The sequence below is a fragment of the Bombina bombina genome, chromosome 4 (genome assembly GCF_027579735.1).
Source record: "Bombina bombina isolate aBomBom1 chromosome 4, aBomBom1.pri, whole genome shotgun sequence".
Classification (NCBI taxonomy): domain Eukaryota; kingdom Metazoa; phylum Chordata; class Amphibia; order Anura; family Bombinatoridae; genus Bombina; species Bombina bombina.
The window spans coordinates 1,175,390,789-1,175,410,827 of record NC_069502.1 but is presented as its reverse complement, the minus strand read 5'-3'; the positions used below and the strand labels follow the sequence as shown (position 1 = coordinate 1,175,410,827).

Genomic DNA, 20,039 nt, shown 5'->3' with positions numbered 1-20,039 from the left:
AGGTTTTACAATGAAACATTTCGCTATAGAGGTAAAATATATTACTTGTTAATAAGTCCCATAAAAGAATGAGAATATTTGAAAAAGTGATTTTTATGATCTTTACTATATATTTACGTACTGATATGCACCATCATGAAACTTTCTTATCCGGGCAAATAATTTCCATTTCTTGCCAGGAGCACTTTGTGATAAACCAAATATTAAAATATAACCACAAAGTGGTTTATGGAATTTAGTGGTCTCCATGCTACCTCAAAGTTTAGGCAAGTGTCAGATGCCGCATTTTCCATTTGAAATCCTTTTTTCTCATATTCGAGAAGCACATTTTGAAAATAGAGTTAACCTTGTCTTCCATTGGATTTATATGATAAGAGCAAAACTATGGCATATCCAACATGGCAGTGACTGCATTGCATTTGTAGGAACTAAAGATGCTCCTGGGTTGCAATGCCCTTGCTCCTAGGAACCAAGTCTTTGTGTTTAACTGGGCACGGCACCACCGGTGCTTCCACAGGTAGGCCCTGCTGCTGATAACCGTAGTTAACATTACCACATGGGAATTGGCGAAGCCTAAACAGAGGCACTTCCTGAATATTTGAAGTCAGTGTAGATGGCTCCAGTAGAACTGATGAGCCTGGAAGTCTACCAGTTGTAATCCTGGGGGCAGGTGTAGAGTTCTCCTCATTCATCATTCCTGATTTATCTCCCAAAGGTGCTGGATTGTCTTGTGGTACACTATTCCTTGTTACATTTTTTCCTGAAAACCAAGAACCATACGTAGGATTCCAGAGGTTAGTAGGTTTGTTCTTAGAGCTTCTACTGTTGAGTAGCTCCGAGGGTTGATTGGATTGAGCAAAAATCAGGTTATCACGGCCACCATCTGTTGCTGGTTTGGCATCTATTTGTCTCACTGGTTCAGTGTGCATTTGATTGGGAGGTTTTCCACTTCTGCTGGGTGGCACAGGAGGAGGAGATTGTAGCTGCATTTTTACATCCTTAACTATCTTCTCAGGTGTAATTAGCAGTGGTGGAATTACATCAGGGTCTTCTGGACGCATGGGAACCTTCTCCTCCTCATCAATTACTGGTCCGTATTCCACAGGCAAAGACGTATTGATCACATCAGGATCCTAAAATAAATAAATTTGCATACATTATTTTTTAAAAGAATATGAGTCTAATTCTGAGACTAGAACCATTTGGAACGTTACAAACATCAGCTAAAAAGAACTACATTCAAACTACAAATATCTTGCTTTTATCTGAAACCAAAATGTCTTGGGATTGTAATTTAAATACCCTATCTGTATACATTTTAATACATTTTAGCTAGCATTATAGTATGCAGTAACTAGTATTTCCTTCACTTTTGCCCAGTTACAAATCTCAATTTAAGAAGGTTTTACATTCAAGTGTGGCCTCTGATTAAGTTTAATTGTCATAGAAGATTATAGGATACACAGTGTATGAAAATAAGCAGTGGACTCTAGAAATGTTCCGTCTTATAGGCAGCTGCCTACTTTGCCAACCAACAAATCTAGCACTCAATAGATGTCTATTAATCAACCAATGGTGATCAATGTTTGCTCAAATACAAAAAATGCACCTTTATTGTAATATAAAATACTAAGGCCTAGATTTGGAGTTTGGTGTTAGCCGTGAAAACCAGCGTTAGAGGCTCCTAACGCTGGTTTTAGGCTACCGCCGGTATTTGGAGTCACTCAAAATAGGGTCTAACGCTCACTTTCCAGCCGCGACTTTTCCATACCGCAGATCCCCTTACGTAAATTGCGTATCCTATCTTTTCAATGGGATTTTTATAACTCCGGTATTTAGAGTCGTGTCTGAAGTGAGCGTTAGACATCTAACGACAAAACTCCAGCCACAGGAAAAAAGTCAGTAGTTAAGAGCTTTCTGGGCTAACGCCGGTTTATAAAGCTCTTAACTACTGTGCTCTAAAGTACACTAACACCCATAAACTACCTATGTACCCCTAAACCGAGGTCCCCCCACATCGCCGACACTCGAAAAAAATTTTTTAACCCCTAATCTGCCGACCGCCACCTACGTTATACTTATGTACCCCTAATCTTCTCCCCCTAACACCGCCGGCCCCTATATTATATTTATTAACCCCTAATCTGCCCCCCTCAACGTCGCCTCCACCTGCCTACACTTATTAACCCCTAATCTGCCGACCGGACCTGAGCGCTACTATAATAAAGTTATTAACCCCTAATCCGCCTCACTAACCCTATAATTAATAGTATTAACCCCTAATCTGCCCTCCGTAACATCGCCGACACCTAACTTCAATTATTAACCCCTAATCTGCCGACCAAATCTCGCCGCTATTCTAATAAATGGATTAACCCCTAAAGCTAAGTCTAACCCTAATACTAACACCCCCCTAAGTTAAATATAATAACGAAATTAATTAACTCTTATTAAATAAATGATTCCTATTTAAAGCTAAATACTTACCTGTAAAATAAATCCTAATATAGCTACAATATAAATTATAATTATATTATAGCTATTTTAGGATTAATATTTATTTTACAGGTAACTTTGCATTTATTTTAACCAGGTACAATAGCTATTAAATAGTTAAGAACTATTTAATAGCTAAAATAGTTAAAATAATTACAAATTTACCTGTAAAAGAAATCCTAACCTAAGTTACAATTAAAACTAACACTATACTATCAATAAATTAATTAAATAAACTACCTACAATTACCTACAATTAACCTAACACTACACTATCAATAAATTAATTAAATACAATTCCTACAAATAAATACAATTAAATAAACTTGCTAAAGTACAAAAAATAAAAAAGAACTAAGTTACAAAAAATAAAAAAATATCTACAAACATAAGAAAAATATTACAACAATTTATATTACAGCCAATAGAATGCGAGCTCAATCTGATTGGCTGATTGGATCAGCCAATCGGATTGAACTTGATTCTGATTGGCTGATTCCATCAGCCAATCAGAATATTCCTAGCTTAATTCCGATTGGCTGATAGAATCCTATCAGCCAATCGGAATTCGAGGGACGCCATATTGGATGACGTCCCTTAAAGGAACCGTCATTCTGCAGTTGGACGTCGCCGGAAGAAGATGGGTCCGCGGTGGAGGTCTTCAGGATGGAGCCGGTCGTCATCGGATGAAGATAGAAGATGCCACTTGGATCAAGATGGTTGCCGGTCCGGATCGCCTCTTCTTCCCGGATAGGATGAAGACTTTGGAGCCTCTTCTGGACCTCTTCAGGCACCGGATGATGGATTGCCAACCCCCGCTTGGGTTGGATGAAGATTTTGGAGCCAGGACGGATCGGTGATACCTGGTGAGGTGAAGACAAGGTAGGATGATCTTCAGGGGCTTAGTGTTAGGTTTATTTAAGGGGGGTTTGGGTTAGATTAGGGGTATGTGGGTGGTGGGTTGTAATGTTGGGGGGGGTATTGTATGTTTTTTTTTTACAGGCAAAAGAGCTGAACTTCTTGGGGCATGCCCCGCAAAGGGCCCTGTTCAGGGCTGGTAAGGTAAAAGAGCTTTTAACTTTAGTAATTTAGATTAGGGTAGGGCATTTTTTATTTTTGGGGGGCTTTGTTTTTTATTAGGGGGCTTAGAGTAGGTGTAATTAGTTTAAAATTGTTGTAATATTTTCTTATGTTGGTAGATATTTTTTTATTTTTTGTAACTTAGTTCTTTTTTATTTTTTGTACTTTAGCAAGTTTATTTAATTGTATTTATTTGTAGGAATTGTATTTAATTAATTTATTGATAGTGTAGTGTTAGGTTAATTGTAGGTAATTGTAGGTAGTTTATTTAATTAATTTATTCATAGATATTGTTAGTTTTAATTGTAACTTAGGTTAGGATTTTTTTACAGGTAAATTTGTAATTATTTTAAAACTATTTAGCTATTAAATAGTTCTTAACTATTTAATAGCTATTTGTACCTGGTTAAAATAAATACAAAGTTACCTGTAAAATAAATACTAAATCCTAAAATTGCTATAATACTAATATAATTTATATTGTAGCTATATTAGGCTTTTATTTTACAGGTAAGTATTTAGCTTTAATTAGGAATAATTTATTTAATAAGAGTTAATTAATTTCGTTAGATTAAATTATATTTAATTTAGGGGGGGTGTTAGTGTTAGGGTTAGATTTAGCTTTAGGGGTTAATCCATTTATTAGAATAGCGGTGAGCTCCGGTTCGGCAGATTAGGGGTTAATATTGAAGTTAGGAGTCGGCGATGTTAGGCGAGGGCAGATTAGGGGTTAATACAATTTATATAGGGTTAGTGAGGCGGATTAGGGGTTAATAACTTTATTATAGTAGCGTTCAGGTCCGCTCGGCAGATTAGGGGTTAATAAGTGTAGGCAGGTGGAGGCGACGTTGTGGGGGGCAGATTAGGGGTAATAAATATAATATAGGGGTCGGCGATGTTAGGGAACCAGATTAGGGGTCATAGGGATAATGTATAGTAGCGGCGGTTTACGGAGCGGAAGATTAGGGATTAATAATAAAATGCAGGGGGTCAGCGATAGCGGGGGCGGCAGATTAGGGGTTAATAAGTGTAAGGTTAGGGGTGTTTAGACTCGGTGGTACATGTTAGAGTGTTAAGTGCAGACGTAGGAAGGGTTACCGCATAGAAACAATGGGGCTGCGTTAGGAGCTGAACGCGGCTTTTTTTGCAGGTGTTAGGTTTTTTTTCAGCTCAAACAGCCCCATTGTTTCCTATGGGGGAATCGTGCACGAGCACGTTTTTGAGGCTGGCCGCGTCCGTAAGCAACTCTGGTATCGAGAGTTGAAGCTGCTGTTAAAAATGCTCTACGCTCCTTTTTTGGAGCCTAACGCAGCCTTTATGTGGACTCTCGATACCAGAGTTATTTTTATGGTGCGGCCAGAAAAAAAGCCGGCGTTAGTTTTTCGGGTCATTACGGACAAAACTCCAAATCTAGGCCTAAGAATGTAAAACTTCACTTAATTAGTTTTTCCTATATGGTTTTTAAAAATAAATAAATGGTGATAGTAAAGTTAAAGGGACATATAAGTACAAAAAGAAAAAAAACACTTGTTATTGCACCGTTGTTTGCATATAACTATGTGTTTAACTCTTGTCAGCTTCAGAGCAGCAAAGCACTGCAAGACCTAGCTGAACACATCTGGTGAGCCAATGAGAAGAGGCATTTGCGTAAACCACCAATTACTAGCCAATCCTAAAACCACCTAGGTATGCTTCTCTGCAAAGGATACCAAGAGAAAGAAATGCATTTTTATTATAGAATTACATTTCTCTTGTTCTGTCTGAATCATAAAATATTCATTTTTTTTTATCACAGAATGTATTTGGAAAAAAATCTAAAAGAAATAAAACATTTTTTTTTAATGAATTTGTTTGTTCAGTTGTGTCAGCGTATTCATTTTTTCCTGTTTTTGTGTTCTGATACTCTGTTACTTGACTTTAATCTATCTGTATTGTCAGATCACAGCACACTGGTTAATTAAACAACAGATTAGGCCCTAGAGGTTAATGAAATGCAGCCATTAATTGATTTATAATTGTCTTTTTTTGTGTGATCCATGCGCCATTGGCAGCACTCCCAGGCCTGAAACACTTTGATTTAAACTAAAAGATTTAAAATGCTGCATTGTGATAGAAAAAAAGAGATGAAACTTTGGTCAAAATAATTATCTCTTGGAATCAGCTAAGATTCTAAAAGGTGTCCTCTGCCTGCAGAGCTAACAATCTAACAGGCCTGTTCAATAGGAGGAGTTGAGACGGAATCCACATGAAATATGGTCGCCTACTATTCCAAATCACATGTAACAGCACAAGTAGCAGCTAGGTTGTCACAAACACAGCACTTCCTCAGATGTGTTTACTGTTACAAGAAAACAAACGTACACACCTCACTTACAGCTAGATTACGAGTTTTCAGCACTATAGCGAAATTAACGACCGCCACAAAAGCGCCATTATTTCACCCTCCCTATAGTGCTGCTATTACAAGTTTTACAAAAACAGGCTTGTGCGGGTGATATGGTGGCGTTGAACTCCATACCGCATCGAAATACAAGCGCTGCTTTGACTTGCTTGTGCACAATTTCCCCATAGACATCAATGGGGAGAGCCGGCAAAAAAGAAGCCTAACACCTGCGATCGTGGAAACAAAAGCTCTGTAACGCAGCCCCATTGATGTCTATGGGGAAAGAATGTTTAAACCTAACACCCTAACATAAAAACCACGTCCAAACACCACTAATCTGCTGCCCCCAAAATCGTTGCAACCTACATAATGTTATTAACCCCTAATCTGAGGCCCTTAACATCGCCGCTACCTAAATAAAACTATTAACCCCACACAATCATACACACAATTATACACACAATCATACACATATTGATACACACAATGATACACACATTGATACACATAATTACACACACATTTATACACTCATACATACACTCATTAATACAAACAATGATACACACAATGATACACTCATTCATACACACATTGATACACACAATGACAAACACATTTATACAAATAATGATACAAACAATGATACACATAATGATACACACATTGATACACACAATGATACACTCATTGATACAAACAATGATACCACAATGATACACACATTGATACACACATTTAAAACACATTGTTACACACATTAATACACTCATTGATACAAACAATGATACACACGATACACACAATGATACACACCTTTATACACACATGGATGCACACAATGATACAAACAATGATACACACCTTGATACAAACAATGATACATGCATTGATACACACATTGATACAAACAATGATACACACAATCACACACACATTGATACAAACAACGATACAATAAATGATACACACAATGATACAAACATTGATACATACATCGATACACACATTGATACACACAATGATACACTCATTGATACAAACAATGATACACACAATGATACACACATGGATACACTCATTGATACAAACAATGATACACACAATGGTACACACAATGACACAGACAATGATACACACAATGGTACACACATTGATACACAGAATGATGCAAACAATGATACACACATTGATACAGACAATGATACACACATTGATACACACAATGATACGTACAATGATACACACATTGATGCACACAATGATACACACATTGATACACACAATGATACAAACAATGATACACACCTTAAAACAAACAATGATACACACAGTGATACACACAATGATACACACAATTATACAAACAATGATACACACAATGACACACACATTGATACAAACAATGATACACACAATGATGCACATGATACACAAAATGATACACACAACGATACACACAACGATACACACAATAATACACACATTGATACAAACAATGATACACACAATGATACACACCTTGATACACACAATGATACACACTGATACACACAATGATACACACTGATACACACAATCATACTTACATTGATACACACAAGGATACACACAACACAATGACACACACAATGATACACAAATTGATACACACATTGATACATACAATCATACACACATTGATACACACAATGACATACACTTTGATACACTCATTGATACACACAATGATACACACTGATACACACAATCATACATACATTGATACACACAAGGATACACACAACACAATGACACACACAATGATACACAAATTGATACACACATTGATACATACAATCATACACACATTGATACACACTACATACACTTTGATACACTCATTGATACATAGATTGATACACACATTGATACACACAATGATACACACATTGATACACACAATGACACACACAGTGATACACTCATTGATACACACACACTGATACACACACTGATACACACATTGATACACAAAATGATACACACATCGGTACACTCATTAATACACACAATACACACATTGATACACTTATTGATACACACATTGATATACACAATCATGCACACATTGATACTCTCATTGATACACACATTGATACACTCATTAATACACACATTGATACACACAATCATACACACATTGATACTCTCATTGATACACACATTGACACACACAGTGATACACACAACACAATGATACACACATTGACATACACATTGATACACACAATGACACACACAATGATAAATGAAGAAAAGTTCACTTCAGCCCAACAAGTGCAGTAAAACAGACCTTTATTGCTTCATGGTCCCAAAAAACAAACAATGTTTCCGACCTCTCACATGTCCTTAGTCATGTCTATAGGTGTAGATACAATGGCTAACTGTATACCTGAGCCTAGGTGTCAAGACACCCCCCCATCCTGTATGGTTACTACCACCTAGTGGTTGTAATGTATAATTACTTAAGAAAAAATCAGCTATATTACGAGTTTGGCGTTATAAGTGAAAAAGCATGGTTATGCTTCATAACAATGCTTTTTCCCTAACGCCGCTATTACAAGTCTTGCAGGTATAGGTGTACCGCACACCTTTTTGGTCGTCACGCAACGTCACATTCAGATTGGCTAATATAAAAAAGTCCTTTTTCAATGGGACTTTCATAGCGCCGGTATTACAAGTTTGCCTGGGAGGCCAATAAGTGAGCGGTACACTCTATAACCACAAGATCTGTACACCATCTAAAGTCAGTAGTTATGAGTTTTACGTTACAAAGCTGTACCATAAAACTCATAACTAAAGTGTTAAAAAGTACACTAAACACCCATAAACTACCTATTAACCCCTAAAGCGAGGCCCTCCCGCATCGCAAACGCTAAAATAAAATTATTAACCCCTAATCTGTCACTCCAGACATCGCCACCACTTAAAAAATGTATTAACCCCTATTCCGCCGCTCCCCGACATCGTCGCTATTCCAATCAGCCAATAGAATGCAAGCTTAATCCTATTGGCTGATTGCTACAGCCAATAGGATTTTTTCAACCTTAATTCCGACTGGCTGATAGAATTCTATCAGCCAATCGGAATCTAAGGGACGCCATCTTGGATGACGTCATTTAAAGGAACCTTCATTCGTCGGTAGTCATCGGAAAGAAGAGGATGCTCCACGTCGGATGTCTTGAAGATGGAGCCGCTCCGCGCTGGATGGATGAAGATAGAAGATGCCGTCTGGATGAAGACTTCTGAGGGCTGGGATGAAGACTTCAGCCGCTTCGATGAGGACTTCTCCCGTCTTCTTGGAGGATGGATGTTAGATCTTCAAAACTGTAAGTAAATCTTCTGGGGTTAGTGTTAGGATTTTTTAAGGGTTTATTGAGTGGGTTTTAGTTTTAGATTAGGACTTGGGCTGCAATAGAGCTAAATGCCCTTTTAAGGGCAATGCCCATCCAAATGCCCTTTTCAGGGCAATGGGGAGCTTAGGTTTTTTTTTTTAGTTAGCTTTTTATTTGGGGGGTTGGTTGTGTGGGTGGTGGGTTTTACTGTTGGGGGGGGTATTTGTATTTTTTTTTTACAGGTAAAAATCTATTTTTTTTAATTTTTACAATATATTCATTGTCCCAAAGAAAGAAAATTCATTCAGGCCAGATCTGGATCTAAAAAATTTGAATAATTTTGTAAGAGTGCCAACTTTCAAAATGGTGACTTATAAGGACTATTCTGCCTTTTGTTCAGCAAGGGCATTATATGTCCACGATAGACTTACAGGATGCATATCTTCATATTCCGATTCATCCAGACCACTATCTGTTTCTGAGATTCTTTTTTCTAGACAAGCATTACCAATTTGTCACTCTTCCATTTAGCCTAGCGACAGCTCCAAGAATCTTTTCAATGGTTCTTGGTGCCTTACTCTCTGTAATCAGAGAACGGGGTATTGCGGTGTTTCCTTATTTGGACGATATTTTGGTACTAGCTCAGTCTTTACATTCTGAAGAATCTCACACAAATCAACTAGTGTTATTTCTTCAAAGACATGGTTGGAGAATCAATTTACCAAAAAGTTCCTTGATTCCTCAGACAAGGGTCACCTTTTTAGGTTTCCAGATAGATTCAGTGTCCATGACTCTGTCTCTAACAGACAAGAGACGATTAAAATTGGTTTCAGCTTGTCGGAACCTTCAGTCTCAATCATTCCCTTCAGAAGCTATGTGCATGGAAGTTTTAGGTCTCATGACTGCAGCATCGGACGTGAACCCCTTTGCTTGTTTTCATATGAGACCTCTCCAGCTTTGTATGCTGAATCAATGGTTCAGGGATTATACAAAGATATTACAATTAATCTACTTAAATCCCAATGTTCGACTCTCTCTGACTTGGTGATTAGATCGCCATTGTATAGTTCAAGGAGCTTCTTTTGTTCGTCCAACCTAGACTGTGATCACAACAGATGCAAGTCTTTCAGGTTGGGGAGCTGTCTGGGGATCTCTGACATCACAATGGGTTTGGAAATCTCAAGAGGCGAGGTTACCAATCAATATTTTAGAACAAGTGCTATTTTCAGGGCTCTTCAGGTTTGGCCTCTGTTGAAGAGAAAACCATTCATTTGTTTTCAGACAGACAATATCACAACTGTGGCATATGTCAATCATCAGGGTGGGACTTACAGTCCCCTAGCTATGAAAGAAGTATTTTGGATACTTTCTTGGGCGGAATCCAGCTCCTGTCTAATGTCTGTGGTACATATTCCAGGTGTATACAATTGGGAAGCGGATTATCTCAGCTGTCAGACTTTACATCCAGGGGAGTGGTTGCTCTATCCAGATGTGTTTTCTCAGATTGTTCAGATGTGGGGTTTTCCAGAAATAGATCTGATGGCTTCCCATCTAAACAAGAAGGTTCCCAGGTACAGGGATCCTCAGGCAGAGGCAGCGGATGCGTTAGCAGTTCCTTGGTGTTACCAACCTGCTTATATCTTCCCACCTCTTGTTCTTCTTCCAAGAGTGATTTCCAAGATTATCATGGAACAATTGTTTGTGTTTCTGGTAGCTCCAGCAAGGTTTCACAGGTTTTGGTATGCGGATCTTGTCGGGATGTCCAGTTGCCAACCTTGGCCACTTCTTTTAAGACCACACCTTCTGTCTCAAGGTCCATTTTTCCATCAGGATCTCAAATCATTAAGTTTGAAGGTATGGAAATTGAACACCTAGTGCTTAGTCATAGAGGTTTTTCTGACTCAGTGATTAAAACTATGTTACAAGCTCATAAATCTGTTTCTAGGAAGATTTATTATCGAGTTTGGAAGACTTATATTTCATGGTGTTCTTCTCATAAATTCTCTTGGCAATCTTTTAGAATTCCTAGAATTTTACAGTTTCTTCAGGATGGTTCGGATAAAGGTTTGTCTGCAAGTTCCTTGAAGGAACAAATCCCTGCTCTTTCTGTTTTATTTCACAGAAAGATTGCTAAGATTCCTGATATTCACTGTTTTGTACAGGTTTTGGTCCGTATCAAGCATGTCATTAGATCAATCTCTCCTCCTTGGAGTCTTAATTTGGTTTTGAAGGCTTTACATGCTCCTCCTTTTGAGCCTATGCAATCTTTGGACATTAAACTACTTTCTTGGAAAGTGTTGTTCCTTTTGGCCATCTCTTCTGCTAGAAGAGTTTCTGAATTATCCGCTCTTTCTTGTGAATCTCCTTTTCTGATTTTCCATCAGGATAAGGCAGTTTTGCGGACTTCATTTAAATTTCTGCCTAAGGTTGTGAATTCTAACAACAATGATAGAGAAATTGTTGTTCCCTATTTGTGTCCTAATCCTAAGAATTCTTTGGAAAAATCCTTACATTCTTTGGATGTTGTAAGAGCTTTGAAATATTATATTGAAGCTACTAAAGATTTCAGAAAGACTTCTAGTCTATTTGTTATCTTTTCTGGTTCTAGGAAAGGTCAGAAGGCTTCTGCCATTTCCTTGGCATATTGGTTAAAGCTTTTGATTCATCAGGCTTATTTGGAGTCGGGTCAGGCCCCGCCTCAGAGAATTACAGCTCATTCTACTAGATCAGTCTCCACTTCATGGGATTTTAAGAATGAAGCTTCAGTTGATCAGATTCGTAAAGCAGCAACTTGGTCTTCTTTGCATACATTTAATACATTCTACAGTTTTGATGTATTTGCTTCTTCAGAAGCAGTTTTTGGTAGAAAAGTTCTTCAGGCAGGTGTTTCAGTTTGATTCCTCTGCTTATGTTTAAGTTTTTTTTTTTCAACTATGAGAAAAAAAATTTCAGAGGAAAATAGCTGTTATTATTTTTATCCCTCCCTCTCTGTGGAGTTCCACATCTTGGGTATTACTATCCCATACGTCACTAGCTCATGGACTCTTGCCAATTACATGAAAGAAAACATAATTTATGTGGGAACTTACCTGATAAATTAATGTCTTTCATATTGGCAAGAGTCCATGAGGCCTACCCTTTTTATGGTGGTTATGTTTTTTGTATAAAGCACAATTATATTTCCAGTTCATTTTTTTTATGCTTTTTACTCCTTTCTTAATCACCCCACTACTTGGATATTCGTTAAACTGAATTGTGGGTGTGGTGAGGGGTGTATTTATAGGCATTTTGAGGTTTGGAAACTTTGCCCCTCCTGGTAGGATTGTATATCCCATATGTCACTAGCTCATGGACTCTTGGCAATATAAAAGAAATGAATTTATCAGGTAAGTTCCCACATAAATTATGTTTTTTCTTAAGTAGTAATACATTACAACCACTAGGTGGTAGTAACCATACAGGGTGTGGGTGTGTCTTGACACCTAGGCTCAGGTATACAGGTAGCCATTGTATATACACCTATAGACATGACTAAGGACCTGTGAGAGGTCTGAAACGTTGTTTGTTTTTTGGTACCATGAAGCAATAAAGGTCTGTTTTACTGCACTTGCTGGGCTGCAGTGAACTTTTCTTCATTTACCTATATTGAGGTGTTGGCTGACCCTTTTACTCCGTTCCCATTGTTGGTTACTATTCCCTACACTGTTTGTACACACAGTGTTACACACAACACAATGATACAGCCAGTGATACACACAACACAATGATACACACAGTGATACACACAACACATTGATATACACAATGACACATACAATGATACACACAACACAATGATACACACAGTGATACACATCGATACACACATTGATACACAGAATGACACACACAACACAATGATACACACAACACAATGATACACACAGTGATACAAACAACACAATGATACACGCATTGATACACACAATTATACACACATTGATACAAGCTTTTGTATGGTTTTCACAGAAAGAGATGAGTTTTCTATTGGTGTATTAAACACTTTCATACATCTGAATTATTGGTTGCAGTTATTTGGTGCATTTCATTTTGAATGACAGCGACTTGACCGACATGGATATAGTTTATTGAAAATACATGCGCACTTAAAGAGACAGTCTTCTCCAAAATCGTTATTTAAAAAGACAGATAACCCCTTAACGACAGAGGACGTGCCAGGTATGTCCTACAAAAAACTACCCTTAATGACCAAGGATGTGCCTGGCACATCCTCTGGGGTTTGAAGCGCTGGAAGTGATCGTGATCCTGTCACACCGATGTGTGCATGTTGAGTCGGGATTGCGGCGGGGCGGAAGGCGGGGGGCGTGCGCGCGCCACATTTGCATTAACAGATAGCAAATGTATAGGAAGGAGGGAGAAGGAGGGAGAGGGAGGGTGGAATACCTGTTTATGGAAGGGATCTGGGAGGGGGAGGGTTTTGAGGGGTAGCAGCTACACTACAGAAAATGGATAATTACAGGTAGCCCTCAGTTTACGCCGGGGTTAGGTTCTAGGAGGAATGTTTGTAAATCAAAACCATTGTAAATTGAAACCCAGTTTATAATGTAAGTCAATGGGAAGTGAGGGAGTTAGGTTCCAGGCCCCTCTCAAAATTGTCATAAGTAACACCTAATAAATTATTTTTAAAGCTTTGAAATGAAGACTTTAAATGCTAAACAGCATTATAAACCTAATAATATAGATTGTATCATCATCAAACTAAGTTTAATGAACAAAAACATTTGCTAAACATTACCTAATAAAATAATTACACAACAGATTGCATCATCATCAAACTAAGTTTAATGAACAAAAATGTTTTTTTACTTGCATTTTTCTGCAATCAATTCTCTGCATTGTAAGCATGTTAGATAATATTGGGTCTGCACCTATTCTATGCATTTCAATCTACAGTGATCAATAAGCAGTTAGGCACCCTCACCTCAAGCTGCTGGACAGGAAGATAATAGGGAAGTGCTTGCTAAATTTTGCTTGATAGATCTGGTCTGATCTGTGTACACAGATCAATTTAAAGTAACACTGAACGCAAATTTTTTCTTTCATGATTCAGATACAGCATGTAATTTTAAGCAACTTTCTAATTTACTTCTATTATCAATTTTCTTTGTTCTCTTGCTATCTTTATTTGAAAAGAAGGCATCTCAGCTAAGGAGCCAGTAAATTTTTGGTTCAGCACCATGGACAGCACTTGTTACCAGGTGCTGTTCAATCAGCAAGGACAACCCAGGTTGTTCACCAAAAATGGACCGACATCTAAACTTACATTCTTGCTTTACAAATAAACATACCAAGAGAATGAAGAAAATGTGATAATAGGAGTAAATCAGAAAGTTGCTTAATATTGCATGCTCTATCTGAATCACAAAATATTTTTTTTGGGTTCAGTGTCCCTTTAAGGCTGTTAAGTTGCATAACTTTACTGCAAAACAAGCGGACAGCTCCACCAACTGGCTATTTTAATTAGTGCATTGCTTTCCAAAGCTTTTCAATAGCAGTCACATGACTGAAAAAAAAGGTTGTTATTCTGAAACGGCGCAAATTGAACCGGCGTAAACCGAGGGCCACCTTTATATATATATATATATATATATATATATATATATATATATATATATATATATATATATAAAAAATAAACACATTTATTTGGGCAAACTGGGACCCAAGATGGCAGCAAATAGGTAGAGGGGGAGGGTTAGAGAGATGTATGGGGGGATCAGGGAGGTTGGGGGCTAATCACTGTAGACTTAATATATATATAAAAAAAAATAATAAATGGCTTTTATTTTAGTATTGGCAGACTTTCTGCAAGTACTTAAGATGGCAGTGACAATTGTGAGGTGGGGAGGGAAGAGAGCTGTTTGAGGGGGGGTTAGGGAGGGATCAGGGGGTGGGATGTGTCAGGTGGGAGGCTGATCTCTACACTAAAGCTAAAGTTAACCCTACAAGCTACCTAATTAAACCCTTAACTGCTGGACATAATACACGTGTGGTGCACAGCAGTATTTTGCAGCCTTCTAATTACCAAAAAGCAATACCGAAACCATATATATATGCTATTTCTGAACAAAGGGGATCCTAGAGAAGAATTTACAACCACTTGTGCCATGATTGCACTAACTGTTTGTAAATAATTTCAGTGAAAACCTAAAATTATGAAAAAGTTAACTATTTTTTTTATTTGATCGCATTTGGTGGTGAATTGGTGGCATTAAATATACTAAAATGGGCCTAGATCAATAGTTTGGGTTGTCTACTACACTACACTAAAGCTAAAATTAACCCTACAAGCTCCCTTATTAACACCTTCACTGCTGGGCATAATACACGTGTGGTACACAGCGGTATTTAGCGGCCTTCTAATTACCAAAAAGCAACACCAAAGCCATATAAGTCTGCTATTTCTCAACAAATGGGATCCCAGAGAAGCATTTACAACTATTTGTGCCATAAGTGCACAAGTTGTTTGTAAATACATTTAGTGAGAAACCTAAAGTTTGTGAAAAAGTTTGTGAAAAAGCTAACAATTTTTTTTTACTTGATCGCATTTGGCGGTGAAATGGTGGCATGAAATATACCAAAATCAGCCTAGATCAATACTTTGGGTTGTGTACTAAAAAAATATATACATGTGAAGCGTTATTCAGGGGCTCCTGACAGATATCAGTGTTACAATGTAACTATCGTTTGCAAAAAAAAGCAAAGAACATGTAGACATTGGGTATTTCTAATCTCAGGACAAAATTTAGAAACTATTTAGCATGGGTGTTTTTTGGTGGTTGTAGATGTGTAAGAGATTTTGGGGGTCGAAGTTAGAAAAAGTGTGTTTTTTTCAATTTTTCATCATATTTTATAGTAAATGACAAGATATAATGAAAATAATGGTATCTTTAGAAAGTCCATTTAATGGCGAGAAAAACGGTATATAATGTGTGAGTACAGTAAATGAGTAAGAGGAAAATTACAGCTAAACACAAACACCACAAAAATGTAAAAATAGCTCTGGTCCCAAACGGTCAACAAATGGAAAAGTGGTCTGGTCACTAAGGGGTTAATTACAAATTCCTCGGTTTTGCATAACCAACACAGCTATATTAATATACTTTTTACCTTTGTGATTACTTTGCATCTAAGACTCTGCAGACTGCCCCTTATTTCAGTGCTATTTACAGACTTGCATTATAGTCAATTACTGCTGATTCACACATAACTCCATAGGAGTGAGCACAATGTTATCTACATGGCACACATGAACTAAAAGTGTCTTTGCAGTAAAAAGCTATAAACATAAAATGCACTGAGATAAGAGTCGGTCTGTAGTGGCGTACAAACAAGCAGAGATTTAGAGGTTCAAAATTTATAAAGTATATTAATATAACAATGTTGGTTGAGCAAAGTTGGGGAATAGTAGTAAAGGTGTTATCTATCTTTTTAAACATTACAAATTTAGGAGAAGACTGTACTTTTAAGCATCTTTTTGAAAACAACTGTGTTGATGTTTCAGACATTAGGAAGTGACTTTTTAAGGTCACAGAAATCAGACTGTTACTAATACATTCTATTTCTCAAGATCCAGTCTCCTTTCTGAGTACCCATAATCCATTGGTTTCTGGGATTAAGCTCTATTTTTTTTAACTGATTTGCTCTTGGAAAAGGCGGTTGCCCCACTGAAATGCGTAGAGCTGTTTTTAATAGGCTTTATGAAAATGTAAATTGGAGATTTGATCTGCTAAGAATCTTCAATAGAATTGCGAGCTCAAAGGGCTGGCTAACTTGACATGCTTTAAATTCAGTTCTGGAATCTAAGCAATATTTTAGATGGACTTCTAATAAATATGCGTGTGTAACTTACTTTTTAATTTAGCCGGGCCATATTAATAGCCAGCTCGTCTCCAGCCGCCCACTTCAAAACTCATATTTTTTGTGAATGGTTTGAACTGTTTTCTGACCAGTGCTCTAGCTACAAAAATGTGTTGTAGGGCTAGAGTGCTGATTGGAGAACAGTTTAAACTGTTAGCTCACAAAAAATATGAGTTTTAAAGTGGGCGGCCGGAGAGCTGGCTATTACTATGGCACGGCTAAAAATTAAGTTACAGTGCATCTTCATTAGAAGTGATCAATTAAAGTCCATCTAAAATGTTGCTTAATTACGTCTTTATCTAGTGAGTACATTCCTTTTGGTGCAGGTCTTGTACTAGATGATATTAGACTATTTTCGGTGCTTTCTCCATTTGAGGTACATTGAAGTGGTGTTTCAGTGGCGCTAGCCTGGTGAAGCCAGCGCCACCATTACAAACTACAGTCCTGTTTGGGAGCTGTAAGAGTTGATTGGTTGGTATGTGCAGCTGATACTCTTGGCTGACTCACTGTCCGTGTTCTATAGGTCTGAAAACTACAAGGCTTGCAATGGTAATCATAGGAATTGATCACAATTTATTGTTTGATAATTATGGTTTACAAATGCAGATGAGCCATTTTTGATCATGACACAATCACAATCATCCATTTTGATTGTTTATTGGCAGCACTTTTTATATTATGGGTTCAGTAAAAAAAGAGTCCTAACAAGTGCCAGTCCTGTTTGGCAGATGACAACTCAAATTCTCAATATTTACACATTTATGAGGTCATTTTTTTCAGTTACCAAAATCCACAGCTAAAAGGACTTGAGAAACCACCAGACAGAACATATTGGAAGCAGTCACCTAATACAAACGCTTACTGCTAAATCAGTCAAAGTTAAAAAAAATATATAATAAGCACTTTAAGACTAATAAAAATTAGCCAAATCCATAACCTAATAAACACTAATGTCTGCTATACATATAAGGCCCCTGTTCACATAGAGCCTGCGGTTTTAAACATCTTTCCAGTTTACTTCTTAATTTGCTTTGTTCTCTTGGTTTTCTTTGTTGAATAGAATACCTAGGAAGGCTCAGTAGGTGGAAGCTATCTGCTCATTGGTGGCTGCACATATATGCCTCTTGTCATTGGTTTACCAATGTGTTCAGCTAGCTCCCAGTAGTGAATTGCTGCTCCTTCAGTAAAGGATAGTAAGAGAATGAAGGACAATTGATAATAGAATTAAAATGAAAAGCTATTTATAAATGTATACTCTAGCTGATTCCTGAAAGAAAAAATGTGGGTTTTATATCCCTTAACCGAGACATACACATATATATCTATTGCTTGGGAGCACAAAAAGTTAATTGCGCCCATGTAAACTATTAGTGTCACTACACACTATTAAAAGGGATAAATCTACATACAGGTCGTTCAAACTGTGATGTTATCACTAAATCCATCAACATTTTGTTTGTAGCTAATCATGTACATTTGATTTTCAGATGAAAAGGGGCTAGATTATGTGTATATATGATATATATATATATATATATATATATATATATATATATATATATATATATAGAGAGAGAGAGAGAGAGAGAGAGAGAGAGAGAGAGAGAGAGAAGAATAAATATATATTTGTGCAAAAATCCATCATATATACATATTGAAATATCTCTTTAAGAATTAATAAAAAATATTCTGCTATGTAAAGAACATTGGATTATGAAATATAAAATATTATCTTTTTATGTTGCTATTTAGCCAATACTGCAGTATTTACATTTACAATGTGCAAAAGCTGCTATTTCAAGTGACAAAACAAAGGTAAAATAGCTATTTGTAAACCATGTAATAAATGTATTGGGAATACATTAAATGCAAGAAGATTTTTCAGTGCAATGTAACTACACAATACAGAAGGTTATGTCATTTGAATAGCTAGATAATAATGTGTCTGTTACTTTACCTGAGTGCAATAGTCAATTCGTTCCAGTATAATTGCAAAATTTGGTCTGTCTTCAGGCTGGTGCTGCCAACACTGGGTCATGATACGATACCTATGGCAAGAGAGAAATCTTTAGACCTAATACATTAGTCTATTTAATCTAGAGTGGTTAGATCAGAGTATTCATACAATAAAATCACACTATTGAAGAGATACCTACAAAGAGATCTATGGAAAATGGTTCGATATCTTATCTCTCACTTTCTCAAATTTAGCTGAACATGATATTCTTTTCTACTGACGTTTTACTAATCCTGAGGAATTTAACAAGCAAAATGTTCCTGCCAATTAATCCTCTATGTTTAGCTGCAATGAGGGGCTTTTGTAGACCCTTGTAAGGGCATGCAACTCCCCTAGTACAAATACACAGAACAGTAAGATAAAATAATAGAGCACCTTTTACACTGTGTATTGTATGACCACTTCATGTCCGCTACACATCGATAAATAACGACAGCATACGCTGTCGAAATTTAACATTGCACCAGCTGTTCTTGTGAACTGCTGGTGCAATGCCGCCCCCTGCAGATTTGCAGCCAATCCGCCGCTAGCAGGGGGTGTCAATCAACCCAATCGTATTCGATCGGGCTGATTTCTGTCCGCGGCGTCAGAGCAGGCGGACAGGTTATGGAGCAGCGGTCTTTAGACCGCATCTTCATAACTTCTGTTTCCGGCAAGCCAGAAGGCTCGCGCAGAAACAGGGGCATACGTAGCTTGATAAATATGGCCAATAGAACTAAAAATAACCAAAAATGTTGTGCAATGCAGCTGATAACAAATAATTTAT

General features: G+C 37.3%; 1 protein-coding gene across 1 annotated transcript in view; it reads right to left on the bottom strand.

The window, feature by feature from the left end:
• Positions 1-428: 428 nt before the first annotated feature.
• Positions 429-20,039, bottom strand: part of ALK (ALK receptor tyrosine kinase) — a 633,273-nt gene continuing 613,662 nt past the window's right edge. The window contains exons 27-28 of the mRNA XM_053712803.1: positions 19,214-19,304; positions 429-1,133 (exon numbers count right to left, since the gene is read on the bottom strand). Coding sequence (XP_053568778.1) covers positions 429-1,133; positions 19,214-19,304 — 796 coding nt within the window. The remainder of the gene's footprint in view (positions 1,134-19,213; positions 19,305-20,039) is intronic.